Here is a 14,274-nt window from a genome sequence, read left to right as displayed (position 1 = left end):
ATATGCTAAAATAATTTGTGAACAGTATTAACATGCTCTCAAAATCATGTAATACTGCGACAACAAGTTGTTTCCTCAGACAGCAATTAGACACTCATTTATCATCAAGAATGAAAGCATCATATGTTTTTGTACTATGATTAACATTCATTACACAGGCTGCGTTCACAGAGAGTCCAAATACTCAGAAAAGGAAAGAGTAGGATGTTATGTGTCCCTCAATGGCTAAAGTGTTAAGCCTCAAAGGGAAAATCACCGATCTATAATAGAGAACATTATCATTAGTATTAACACTATGATCATTATATATAGATCAGTGGGGAAAACCCTGTGTGTATGTTCATATACATATGTGTGGAGTCTGGAATATCTCCAGTTTTCTCTTTACGTTCAGAGTGAGGTCAAACAGAACACACACAAAAAACACAGAGAGGCTTTCAAAGAACACAAAGATCTAGTTTCTATTCTCTTGTACTGAATGCCCCAAAAATAGCCCCCGGTCTGAGAAGCAATGCTAATTCTATCAGCATGGTTACAGAGAGCCCCACAGTCAGAGCCACTGGAGACTTCAACATCACTGACGTTTGCATGGATTCTTCCCACTGACACACACAACCAGATACTGATGACTACAACAATCTTTCCAGAATTACACTGTATAAAGGGCTAGTTGTCACGTAGAGAAGGACCTAAGTAGCTTAAATATTTAACATAGTTAATCTAGCAAACTTTTTATATTTTTATTTAAATGTACAGTTAATTGTCACATTAGAGCTTGTTTTCTTACCTTGACATCAAATGACATTAAACTAGTTAACTATACCGCACTGATATTTCTAAATTACAATGGCTTATTAGGGAGCGTCTGCAAATTCAACATCTTTCTCTCTTTTGCAATGTAATCATTTGTTCAAAATACGTTTCAGTTTACATTCACCAAGTTTACCAACCTATGTTGACTTCTGCCTCTGGAACCCCTGTAAATGTGAAAAGGGTCCACTGCTGTATTTTCATTGTTTTCCAGTTTTTTTCCTATTAAACATTTAAGAAATACCACATGAGCAAACGTAATGTACTTCTGAATATCAGCGTTTCCAAGACAAATGCAGGATTGTTTTTAAACAACATTTTAATCTACTAGTAAAAGTTCAATTGAGTAACTTTTTATACATTTATAGGCACAACATTTACAGTTATTTGTCAGTTTTTGCTGCCCCAGTGCAATAAATCAAATTTGAAAAAAAAATCTGAATCTGAATTGTTATGTGTATCCGATCAACATGCAGTAGCGGTATTTTGTTCCTGAATCATTTTGAACGAATCGGTTGAGTGAATGTTTCAATGACTCGCTCATAAAAACCTGAACTAATCAGAATTCAAAGATTAATTTACACAGTCAAAAACATGCCACACAAACTATGATGCACGCATGTGGCTTTGAAAATGAAAACTGTATGAGTTGCATCTTTCCCAGACCATTACAATGTAAATGAGCTTTTCTGTAGTCAATATTGAAATAAGTGAAACATCAAACTGAGAGAAAATTACATATGATGTGACAACTAGTCCCGGTCTTCTGCATCTATCAATTCTAATGTCATGGTTCATCGTAATATTTTAAAAATAAAAAACATTTCCTATGAAACTGCCATTTTTATTGTGAAGTGTTGTAAATTGTTCCCGATGTATTAAACACCAGAATTAGCTTCCGTCCGTAGAATTCATAAACAAGCCAAAGGAGATTGTGGTGAGCCAAATTTATGATTATACTGGGCTTTTGGTTATGACTTTATCATCTGAAAAGCCATCACAGCTGGTTGAAGCTTCAAAGATTTTGGAAAACAAATACAAAATCCAGAGCTGTGCTAAAAGATGTTAAATATATGATTTGCCTATCAAAGTTCATGTACTTTTTACAGCACAATCTGATCTGCCAAGCAGACCTTTAGGGAAGAAAGCAATCCATCACACTCTCTAGAACATAAGCAATGGATATCATATCATGTCATATTTTACACTTTTATTGTACAAAGTCACCATTTCAGGTAATGCAATCAAATAAGGTTGAAAACGATCCGCAAGAGAACATCAGATTCTCAAGAACTGCTGAATTGGGAGTGAATCATTTGGCTTTCTGAACTGAATCAACTGATTCACTGAGAAGATTTGACTTAAAAGAATGATTCATTAAATTGAGCTGTGACAGTTGATTATGATGCAATTCTTGTTATTAGTTTTTAAAGGATGTTGTGCAACTGTTTCTGTTATATTCTGTTTCAGGGAAGGGTATATTTTCAATTTCTGAGTTTGTTTGTGTAATGTCACTGATTTGTTAGGGTTTGAATCGTTAATGTTAGTACTGATGAGAACCTTGTTTGTTTTAATAGCTGAAGGGTGGTTCCATTCATCATGTGAGTGTGAAGTGCATGATGTTCAGCTAAACAAATAAAACTCTGTTTGTGCAAAAGCTGATACATCATCATGGACCCACGGCGTACACAGTACAATAGACCAGTGTTATTTTAGTAATATTTATTTACTATTTTTCTTATATTAAGAATTGGCTTTATTTTTAATTACACAGTTTTTATTTTAATTGTTCTTTAATTTTATATAAATTGTATTAATGTTATTTTGTCATTTTTATATATTTTTTATTTTTTAAGCTATTTTTAGTTTTCGTTCAGTATTAGTTTTCATTTATATTAATGCTTTAATATACATTTATTTAATTTAGCTAACAATTATATCAATATAAACTATCAATGTATCCCTGTGAAAAATACTTTGGGAGATTATTGCAAAATTTGGGCAGTCAATTTAACATTAATTTACTGCATTAAAAAAAGTCAGTAATTTGATCTTAAATTATCTGACCATCAGACTATGCTCCATTTCATGTTCAGTTTTATGAAATTAAATCAAACAATATTCTGACATTTAAAGCTATTTTTTATTCATTTAATGTCATAATAATGCTTTTAACTATTACCCACTTTTTTCATCAAATATGCTCTAATACAATTAATTAATCAGCATATTATGTAATTCTATTAAAATACCTAATGCAAGACAAGATAAATCAAACAAGCCACTCCAAAAAACTGCTGCTTGCTTAATTAGTATTTTCTAATCTCGGGCCTATGATTACTCAGAGGTGGAAGGGTTAAGACTATATTTGATTGAGGCAGACTCTCCTATCAATTATGATTATCAAAGTTACTGCTCCTCTGGAAGACAACAGTGTTTTCTTTGCAATTGAGATGGAGCTGCAGCCAATCAGAGAGTGGCTGTTGACCCTGTGGTGGACGGGAGTGCAGCTGTGCAGCGAGAACTGAGGTTCCTCTCGAACATAAACAAACAAACTGTGGGGTAATGCTCAGGGCAGAGGAACATCCACCACGGACGACACGAGACAGAAGGCCGATTGGGTAATATACTGTACGAGGCACTTACAGTCTTTTCCTTTTTGTAAACAGTTGAGAATAAAGGATTAAGAATCGGTTTTTGGTTTTATACCAAATATTCTGCCAGGTACCCAAAATGTGCTTCATGTGGTCTAAACATCTAACTGGATTTATTAAAGGATGGAAATAAAGGGGTAGAAGGACTCAAAGTTATCTTATGAGGAAGGCAGATTGAAGCAAATATTTTAATATTTTTCTATTATCAAAGTGATTTCTACAAATGAATGAAACAGGATGGATGTTTTAGAGTATCTAATATCACAAAACATTAGAATTTATTAGATCCATTGCTAATATTTACAAATATTTACCCTCCAAAATTATGTCACTTCCTAGAAGATGATGTCATTAGGAACTGGCTTTTATTAAAGGGGCATTACACAAAAGTAAAAGGATGGAAAGTGATATTGAAGACACAGGAAATAAACCTTTTAAATTGATCAATTAAAACAATATTAATAAGAAAACATGCAATGTTTGAAATATTTTACAATTAAAATGAAGAAAATTATTTATGCAGTAATTATAAATTCCCAATTTAGTTTTGTATGAAATATTATTTTGTAATTGATATAATTATTACAACTGGTAAATCAATTTTAAATTATTTTAAGTTATTAAACATTAATATAAAAAAATGAACATTTTGCAACATCTGCAAAAAACAAAGTAATAAAAAAAAATTATATTATACCTAATCAGTATAATATAATTAATCAGTTTTCAGTTTATTTCCAATATAATTAAGGAAAAAAAAAATGTTGCATTTATGATTTTGTTGTCTCATACTTTTAAACCAAACTTTATCTGACACAAAAGTGTATTGAAGAGCTGGAACTGCCCTAAAACAGATAATGGGTAAGATAGGTATTGGAAAATCCATCTACAGATTTGTTTATTATTGTTGTGCAGCCATGGAAACGTATGAGTTTTGGAATGTTTGGAGAAAGAAACAGCCCCATCTGTAGCATCTCTTGTAAAAGCATCACTTTTATTCCATATAATAGATTATTGCAATTGTGTAATACGCCGTTGGAAATTCTGGCAGAATCTGCCCAAACTGAAATTTGATATAAAAGTCCTTCACATCAGCAAGAAAAAAAAAAAAAAAAAAAGTGTAAGAAGACACTGTAAGAGAGCAGAAATGTAACTCAGTGCAAGGAAAAGCACGACAGATGGTCCAGTACTTGAGGCTTTTTCCTTTTTTGTGCTTGTTGAGGGTTGCAACACTAATGGGTTCTCAAGTGGGGACGGGATAGGTTGAAAGCATCTATTTCCATGTGATCTCCACATTTGACCCTAAAATGGGATGCACATTTATTATATTGTGCTTTTGTTATTATTAAAAAGCCTTTTTAAAGGAAATTGAGGAAGACAGTTATCACAGTTTTAAAGACGTACTGCACTGCATGCATGTGGTTTTGGTGGTGGGGTAAATTGCTGCTACTGGTTAGTATGAGTTGACTTAGAAAAATGCCTTTGATCAACCCACGACAAAACCCAGTGCCTCATAAGAACAAACAGCAAACCTCAAGACTCTAATCACTCATCTGTAATCTGCACAACTCAGCTGAAAGAAGAACAATGAGCCAATGGTCTGGAATTAGATTCAGCTATAGTTCCAGGTGTTGGATGCAATGTGGTTTTTGAGGTTCAGTCTCACTGGAGGCTTTAACATATTAAAATGAAAGAATGTTTTAGATTTGGTTCACAATATGTTACGTGATTATTTGTATTTTTAATGTAGCAAGCAAGCTTTTTAACAAGTTGTTGTGAGGAATAAAATAACTTTCCAGAACATTTGATGTTGAAGTGTGCAATTTCTGTGCAGTGTTACCAACTGAAAACAAGCTTTTACATAAGTAAGATGATGTTGAATGTAGATGCATGCACAAGAGCAAAGAATGAGAAGTGCTGACTCAAGCACCCATAAGCACATGTCTCAGGACATTTGTGACGTAAGACAAAGAACAGTGTTTGTGTCTCTAAATCACTCTGAATGCAGCCCATGCTTACTGGAACCATGTTTGCATTGGTCCCTTATCATTACTGAGACAAACTCCAGGATATAAGCATGATTAGGTCCTAGAATTAAAATATTACAACATGATTGTGTAGTTAAACGCATGTCAAAAAAGTCCATGAATTAGAATAACATCAAAATACACAAAGCAAAATCAATGCAATACCCCATTTATCAAACGTGTGGAGGAAAAAAAATGCTGTATCTTCCGATTACTCAAAATGTAATAGAATATGATCAATTAAACATTTTAGAAGATTAATACATTTTAGAAGATTTCAACAGGCCAAATGATTAATCATGGTTTAAAAATGAGTTTTCGATTTGATGAAAGGCTTGTTTTGTTTCTAAAGGCATCTGCTGTGCAAAAGGAAACAATAAAAGTCAGGGTACATTCAAGGATGGATGAATGAGATCCTCTTGGCCAAGCCAAGAACACAGTGTTTCAATTCTACAAAATGCTGTAGTTTTCTTCCATATCCCATAATTGGTCGTAAAATCTTATTTTAAATCAGGAGACCCACACTAGCTCAACCAACCAAACACACACACACACACACACACACACACACACACACAAACAAATGCAACACACACACACACACACACACACACAAAACTTAAAGGCAAAGTTCAGCCAAAAATTGTAATTCTGTCATCATTTATTCACCTTTGATTTGCTCCAAACTTGTATGAGTTTCTTTCTTCTGTTGAGCACAAAAGAAGATATTTTAAAGAATGTTGGTAACCAAACAGTTGCTGGTAGCCATTGACTTCCTTGGTATGAAATAAAATACTATGGACGTAAATGGCTACCGTCAACTGTTCAGTTACCAATATTCTTCAAGATATCTTCTTTACCTGAAACAACTTGAGGGTGTATAAATGATGACAAAATGTTAATTTTCGGTAAACTATTCCTTAAACATCAACCTTATCATACAAGAACATAAGATCAATGTCTAGCTTCTAAGACAATTGAAAGTAACAAGTAAAATTATGAGTAACTTTTAGAATTTATTTACTTTAAGAGTTAAAAACACTTTCTTTTTTATTCAGACAAATACAATTGAAAACTATGGAAGTTCTAAATAGAAAAGGTAATTTTGACATTATTATTTTACAGTTGCAACTTTTTCTTCACAATTTCTTGTAATTGTGATTTTATATTTCCCAATGTGACTTATTTCTTAAATAGTAAAAAATATGATAATAAAATATGAACTATTAAAGGGTTAGTTCACCCAAAAATTAAATTCTGTCACTCACCGTATACTTACCCTCTTGTTTCAAACTCGTAAGACCTTCGTTCATCGTCAGAACACAAATTAAGATATTTTTGATGAAATCCGAGAGCTCTCTGACCCTGCATAGACAGCAATGGAAATACCACGTTCAAGGCCCAGAAACGTAGTAAGGACATGGATAAAATAGCTCATATGACATCAGTGGTTCAACCATAATTTTATGAAACTACGAGAATACTTCTTGTGCGCAAAAAAAGACCTTATTCAACAATTTTGTTTCTTCTGCATCAGACTTCGACGTGCATTCATGATAGTACCACAACGCATGCGTTGACTATTTTAACGATATCCATAGAATGTTGTAGTTGCGTTGCTGTCTATGCAGGATCGGAAAGCTCTGGGATTTCATCAAAAATATCTTCCTTTGTGTTCTGAAGATGAACAAAGGTCTTATGGGTTTGGAACGACATGAGGGTGAGTAATTAATGACGGAATTTTCATTTTTGGATCAACTAACCCTTTAAAGTCACACTGGGAGATATAAAATCCAAATGACAAGAAATAAAATTTAAATCGTAAGATATAAAATAACTAGGGCGCAAAACAATAACAATGTAAGGTCTTGAACCATTGCAGCATTTCAGTAATATTTCAATGACAGCTGAATGTGTTCAGTAGATACAGTGCTGGTGCCAAAGCGGCTGTGAAGTTCAGCTCTATCAGTGAGGCGGTTGTCGCTCTGTAGGAGTTCTGGCTCCAGGGGAGATCTCCTAATGTTGACTGATGTCAGTGAAAGCAACACAAGAGAGCCCATGTCCAGCTCTTCCCCAAGCCCCATCGCTCTTTGCTCTCAAAGACACTTCCCCAAGAATGATAAACACGAGCGCGATGTTTGTTTAACAAAGCGAAGCCTTCTGCTGTGATCTTAGCCAAACTCAATATACGAGCAGGCATAAATAGAGACGACATTTATAAGAGACAAGAACGCACACATTTAACAGATTGTGCGTATTATTCAAACTCAGTGTCTTGCTGTGCCACCGGACTTCTGCAGAGATCCGAGTTCAAAGCGGACATTAAAATACTTAGCATTTTTGCCTTGAGGAATCATTCAAAAACAATCATAGATTTTTACATAACATGCAAGAGAACTAATCAAAAATGACATTAAATTTGTTCCGGACCGAGATGTTATGTTACAATCAACGCATCAATCTCCAATTCTCAGGCTTCCCTAACATATTTGTGAGCCTCCCACAAGGGTACGACTTTTATTTCGAGCTCCTAGAGAACATTCCTCAGAGAAACATGTGTGCTGAGTGAGCGTTTGATGTGTACGGCTCAGATTCGGCACGTTGATAGCTGCAGTAATCGGCAGTTCAGCCCTCGCTGTACTCCCAAGGAAGCCCTGCAACCGTGGCGTTTTACAGGCTCATTAAAGACAGTGCCGAGACATTGTAAACTCAGCAGGCTTAGTGTTTTCCCCTCCTCTGCTCTGCTCCGTCTATCTTTCTCAGTTCTCCACTGAGGAATGATTTGCACAATAGGCCAGAGAACAAAAAAAAACTATTAGCTGAGACGCTGGAGGCTTGTTAATGTGATATTGCATTAGGAGAAACAGAGCGTATTAAAACCAGTCACATGCTAAGAAGTTTTACTGTTCTCGGTTTCTTTTAGTATTTACTTTCTAGCTTTCATTTTCTAGGCAGCTCTTTTACAAAGTAATAATTGAGCCACCTTTGCTCAAACAGCTTAAAGTAGGCCTACATTTGGCTCTAAATGTTGTTTTTACAGTGTCCTTAGAAAAGAGCATTGATTGCCGAGTGATTAATGCATAGCTGTTACTAAATTGCAGGTCTTGTTTCAGTCATGAGGCCTGCTGACCAATGGCATCGTGCTGCATCGTGCTGCATTGTGCTGCATTGCCAATAATTAGGCAAGCATCACTATTATTATTGCTCAAACTAAGGGGTAGGGATTTGAACAAACCCATGCGGCTTACTGAGGAGACTTTTCAAATATTTCATTTAAGCAAAAATGGCATTTTCAACTGGTTGTGTATTAAAAAATAAATAAATAAAAAAGGGGGTGTGTATAATTAATTTGATATACACTAGCTTTCAAGGCTTCATTTATTTGATTAAAAACAGTAATATTGTGAAATATTATTAGAATTGAAAGACAATACTACATTTGAAAATATAATTTACATGTGTGATGCAAAGCTGAATTTTGCAGCCATTACTCCAGTCTTCAATGTCACATGATCTTTCAGAAATCATTTTAATATGCTGATTTGGTGATTTATTATTATTATTACCAATGTTGAAAACAGTTGTGCCACTTATTACACATTCATATTTTTGTGAAAACTATGCATTTTATTTTCGGGATTCTTAAGTGACTAGAATGATCTTTCACTTGTTTTTTTTTTTTTTCACTTAGTGCAGAAGAGTTTGAACAAAGCTTTAGATTATTTGTTTTTAAATTTCTTGTTTTTTTATTATTATTATTATAATTACTATTTGTTTTTTTAATTCCTTATTTTTCTTGTTGTGATTAATATTATAATTTTTATGACTATTTTACTTTCCTTTATGTAAAGCACTTTGAATTACCATTGTGTATGAAATGGGCTATATAAATAAACTTTCCTTGCCTTGCCTAGCCTAGAAAGTTCAAAAATGTTTCGTAATACCCTAGTAGTCTTTATACTGTTACTTCTGATCAATTTTGATGCATCGTTGCTGAATAAAAGTACTCATTTCGTTAATATATTAATTTAATTTTTATTTTATGTTCATTTTAGCAAGTAGAATACATTGATGAATGAATGAATCGTTTTGAATGAATTGGTTAATGAATTATTCAAAGAATCGCTCATAAACACAGTCACTTGTTGCCACCACCTGGTATAACGATGTAACATGCAGAAAGAATCACTGCTATATACCCACCACTAATGCATGAATAATAAAAGAGTGCTACTTTTTTTAAAGCGCTATGCTGTTAAATAAAGATGTTTTCACAGCTTCACGTTAACAATTGCTTCTTTTCCTCAGCGCCAATGTATTTTTTGTTTCTATGCCAATCAAGCATTAAGCCAAAAAAGCCTGTGAATAGAAGTGGAGAAGGTTCAATTCAGAATTCAGCTTTTTGGCTTAATGCTCTGAAGGTTCTTTTCTTGTTATACAGCATCCAGTGAGGCTCCCACTCAAAGGGGTCTGGGGCTTTGCCATATCTCAAGCTGCTCTAAATGGGACGTACAATCGCTAATCCCTTGGCCTTTGAAGAACTCTTTTCCAGGGAGATCTTTGGTCCATGGCCATTACACAAAAAATAAGCAAAGACTTCAAATGGCTCCTCATGCTTTCCATACACTCATATAGTCCATATACCTCCCCTCCCCTCCCCTCTCCTCTCTTTCCTGTTAATGGAGTCAGATACATGGCATGTCTCCCAGTGAATGCAGTTATCAGGTAAGGGGTGAGCAGCAGGAGCAATCTAAGAGGGCATATCCGTTTAGTTTCAGTCATTTGCCAGTAAACTAAACACTCCTCCTCCATAAACATTTTACCCAATTATACAGCCGGAGCAACACATGTACCAGGCCCTCAAAGGATTTTAATTGACAGAATACCTAACATTCAAGCACATTTAGCCTGTTTTGTTAGTATATATATATATATATATACAGTAGTCAACATTTAAAGTGTCAGGACAACTTTTATTAACTTTTTTGATCCACTTCAAATGTTGACTACTGTATATATATATATATATTTTGTATATACTGTATATACATTTTTGATGAAATATTGCTATGTAGAATCTATTGTTACATAAATAATATTTTGTTTTTATTATTAAATATTCATATTTAAGCTATGTACATTTTTTATATTACATTTAAGTTGTAAACAATGTCAAAAAAGTGTTCCGTTTAGATTTTTCTAACTAAATATATATTCTTTATCCATCACAAACTACAACATCAGAAATAAAAAAAATTACCTGAATTTCAGTATTTCTTACAAATGACAATACAAATGAAATAGTGCAGACTTTTGGATCTTACTGTGTGTAAATGCACAACCGAGAAAGGAAATTTAGTTATTTTTATATTTGCATCTTGACTGAATGAGTGATTTATTGAATTGATGATATACACCTGTTTTTAAGTATTTCATGCTCCTTGTTATTTACCACCAATTTAATTTAAAAAGCATGAATGTAACTAGAGCAGCAAGTGTTTATAATTAAATGACACTTATCGCAATCTGACCTCTTCTTAAACGGAGTCAAGGGTCACATCACTTTCCTGTGGAGGTGCAAGCCGTCTCCCTTTGAGCCGTATTGATTGTCAACTTGGGTGGTGCACTGAATACATATAGGCAGACGCAAAACATGCACACACACAGCAAACTTTCACTCTAGACCACGACACTTCATCTATTCATTAGCTCAATTAATGTCACTGAGCAAAGTTCCCTTGAAGTGCCAATAAAAACTTGCATTCTTCACATTTGAATGGAGTGATAAATCACTCTGCAGTCACTTATGCAGATCAAATGCTTCTCTGGTTTTGTCATCTGGCTCCTGTTTAATTGCCACTTCTGTATTATTACTGAAATGAGTGTTTCATCTATTTATTCAGATGTGAAAGTTCTTGCAAGCTCACTTTGATGTCTGAAATGGTGCTTAGTCAATGCACTTAGCTGAAGCTGCAAATAGAGTCCTGTTAATGGAAATCACACATGACAGTTCCAAAAGCATTGGAGGTCTTGGAATCCGTCAAATGGCTCAGTCGCCTTTCAACGGGTCGTCTTTTTGGAAACCATGAGGTATTGAGTATCCAACCAGAACTTCTTTCCATTCTATTTTGATAAATGTATTTGCATCGCTCAGCTTCTCAAACCAGCTCAGCCAACATCTACATCTGGCCATCTGGTCAGCGTCTGCACCCTAACAGTTCACCCATCTGAATACAAATGGGCTACAGGTCTTCACATCTGAAGTAGGGGTGTAAGTGTTTTCTCTGATCGGTATTCAGTTTGATTACGATAATTTGTTAAATGATGCAATGCATCATAAAATCTGCAGTTTGGTCATTATTTTAATTATTTTATTATGCTTAAGACCCACATTCAACTACAGGAACAATTGACTTTTTATTTAGACAATTAATTTTTCATTTTATACAAAGAATTATAGGCTAATAATTGTTTTTTGATAAGAACCGAATGCAGAATACATTGCATATTGTTATAGCAATTATAATCGAATATTAAATTCTGATGCACTGTATTTTCCTTGTCAGAATGCAATGCACCAATGCAGTTTTTAGGCTGCCTTCAAGTCCTTCTGGTAAGTTCTTAATTGTGAGTCACAATTAGTGTTCAAGGTCTGAAAATATTTAGAATATTGGTCGACTTCTGAACTCATTAACTTTTCTCTAAGACAAAGCATTTTGGATGCTATAGTGCAGCAAAACATTAGTTTTATAGTGCATTAGGTAAGTAATTTATGATGGGAAGTGTAGTTTTATTGCACAAGCCTGTCCCCTTATAAACCAGCTAAATGAGTAGTAATTTCTGGCAAGCTTTTCCTCTATTCTTCATCACACTAAACTGAGTACAAACTAAATTGCACCGTCAACATTAACAATTGAAACTTAATTATGATAAATACCAATTGGTTCTGCCATAGTCTTTTTTTTTTGTCACTCCTCAGACTTGGAAAGTTGAGGACTGAAAAAATGTGTCTGCAAGTCATTAATACAGTCATTCCCAACATGACTAGAAGGCAGCATTACACCTACACTTGAAACACTGGCAGCAATACAGCCCAAATTCATATACATTTTTCCTTTTTTCTCAAAGACAACACTTTTTTATGCTAGTGCACCAATAGATGCACATTAGGTGAGTAACTTATGTATTATCTTGTATTATTTTGGCATTCTAGTGTTGCCATAGAGAATGATGGGAAGTGTAGTTTTGTTGCACAAGCCTGACACCTCTTAAACCGGCTAGTATTTCTGGAAAGCTATTCTTCATCATCAGTATGCTAAATTGTGTACAAATTAAATTGCACAGTCAACATTAACAATTTAAACCTAATAATGATAAATACAGATTGCTTCTGCCAATAGACATTCCTCAGACTTGGAAAGCTGAGAATTTAAAAAAATATATGCGTGCAACTCGTAAATATCATTCCCGACATGACTTGAAGGCAGCATTACAGCCCGACTGAAATACTGCCAGGTTTGAGGAAGTGAATTACGTAATGACGCCAGTCACCTGTGTCTCATTATGAGGTCATTCTCACCTTCTGCAGCCACTGCGTGTTGTTTTCCATGGCCGACTCCAGATGCTGCAGCTTCTGAACGGGCCACTCGCCGTCCGCTGGCGGGGAGTCCCGCTGAACCACATTGGTCCCGCTCATCTTCTCCGTTCCACCCTGACAGCTCTCCATCTCCGGCAGGATGAAGGTGTAGCTGCACTGGCCGTTCTGCACGCGGTGAAGCTTCCTCCGCCTCTCGCCTCCCCCGCGTCTCCCTTGACCGTTCCCGTTTCCGGAACTCACCAAGCCAACGGACGCCAGCAGCAGTGCCAAATGCCAACCGCTTCTGGCAAACCTCATGACAGCGGGAGCAAAAGCAAAGGCCACCTGCAGTCAAGAGAAGGTGCCAACTCAGTAGTTCAAACTCTTTTGATGGAAGAACACATGGTTGGATGGAGATGAAGAGGCTTTTTTGACTCTTTTCGCTTCACAGTTGGATTGCAGGATCAGAAGCTCCTGGTTTTCACGAGGTTCCCCTGAAGAAATGAACACAGGCACTGAGCCTTGAGTAACCACAACACACTCTCACAGACAGATAAGAAGGCAAAGAAAGATTTCAAGGAGAAGCGGAGACAGCCCGTCTCAATGAGTCTCCCAATCTGCAGGCTTTTAACACGAGAGAAAAGTAAACAAAAGAGGAGAACTTTCCTTCCTATCCCAGAGCGGTGTGTGAAATGACCGGAATGAGAGAGTTCTGCCCTCTTATCTGAGAGCGAGGGAGTGTGTGGAGGAGCGGGGGGAGGCTGAGGGAGGTCTATTAACACACGTTCTGTCTCTCGTCTCCTCTGCAGCATTTCCTCACCCCCGTGGCCTGGAGGATAAAGAGTTTCTCGTTCTTCTCCCTTTTCCGAAATTGGTAATGGGTCAGATTTTGCTCATTAATGAAAAATTCTCCACATAATTCTCTAAGTAATAAAGGGTTGTGCACCATTGAGAAATGGAGGGAGAATGCCTTTTAAATTCTAATATTTCAGAATTTGAACTTAAGTAGAAAAAAGCAGTAGGATTTGCACTTTGATAGTTAGGAAGTACAAAAACTATTTTACAGTAAAATTACAGTAAATGTAATTCAAGAGCATGTTACAGTAGGTTCTGGACAGAAATAAAGACTTGGATGGAAGTTTGTTTTTATTTCCTGGTTGGTGTATTGTGGATGATCTATACTCACTGTGGGCAGTCCATTATTTGA

The 14,274-nt window shown here is 35.4% G+C and overlaps 1 protein-coding gene across 1 annotated transcript in view; it reads right to left on the bottom strand.

Moving 5' to 3' along the window:
* LOC306879070 (angiopoietin-4-like) overlaps positions 1–13,807 on the bottom strand; it is a 39,133-nt gene extending 25,326 nt beyond the window's left edge. Inside the window, exon 1 of the mRNA XM_079431762.1 lies at positions 13,071–13,807. Coding sequence (XP_079287888.1) covers positions 13,071–13,385 — 315 coding nt within the window. The 5' untranslated portion in view covers positions 13,386–13,807. The remainder of the gene's footprint in view (positions 1–13,070) is intronic.
* Positions 13,808–14,274: the final 467 nt, after the last annotated feature.

Source organism: Barbus barbus (assembly GCF_936440315.1).
Source record: "Barbus barbus genome assembly, chromosome: 13".
Taxonomy (NCBI): Eukaryota; Metazoa; Chordata; class Actinopteri; order Cypriniformes; family Cyprinidae; genus Barbus; species Barbus barbus.
The sequence above is the reverse complement of the archived record's forward strand: the minus strand, read 5'-3'. Positions and strand labels throughout refer to the sequence as shown.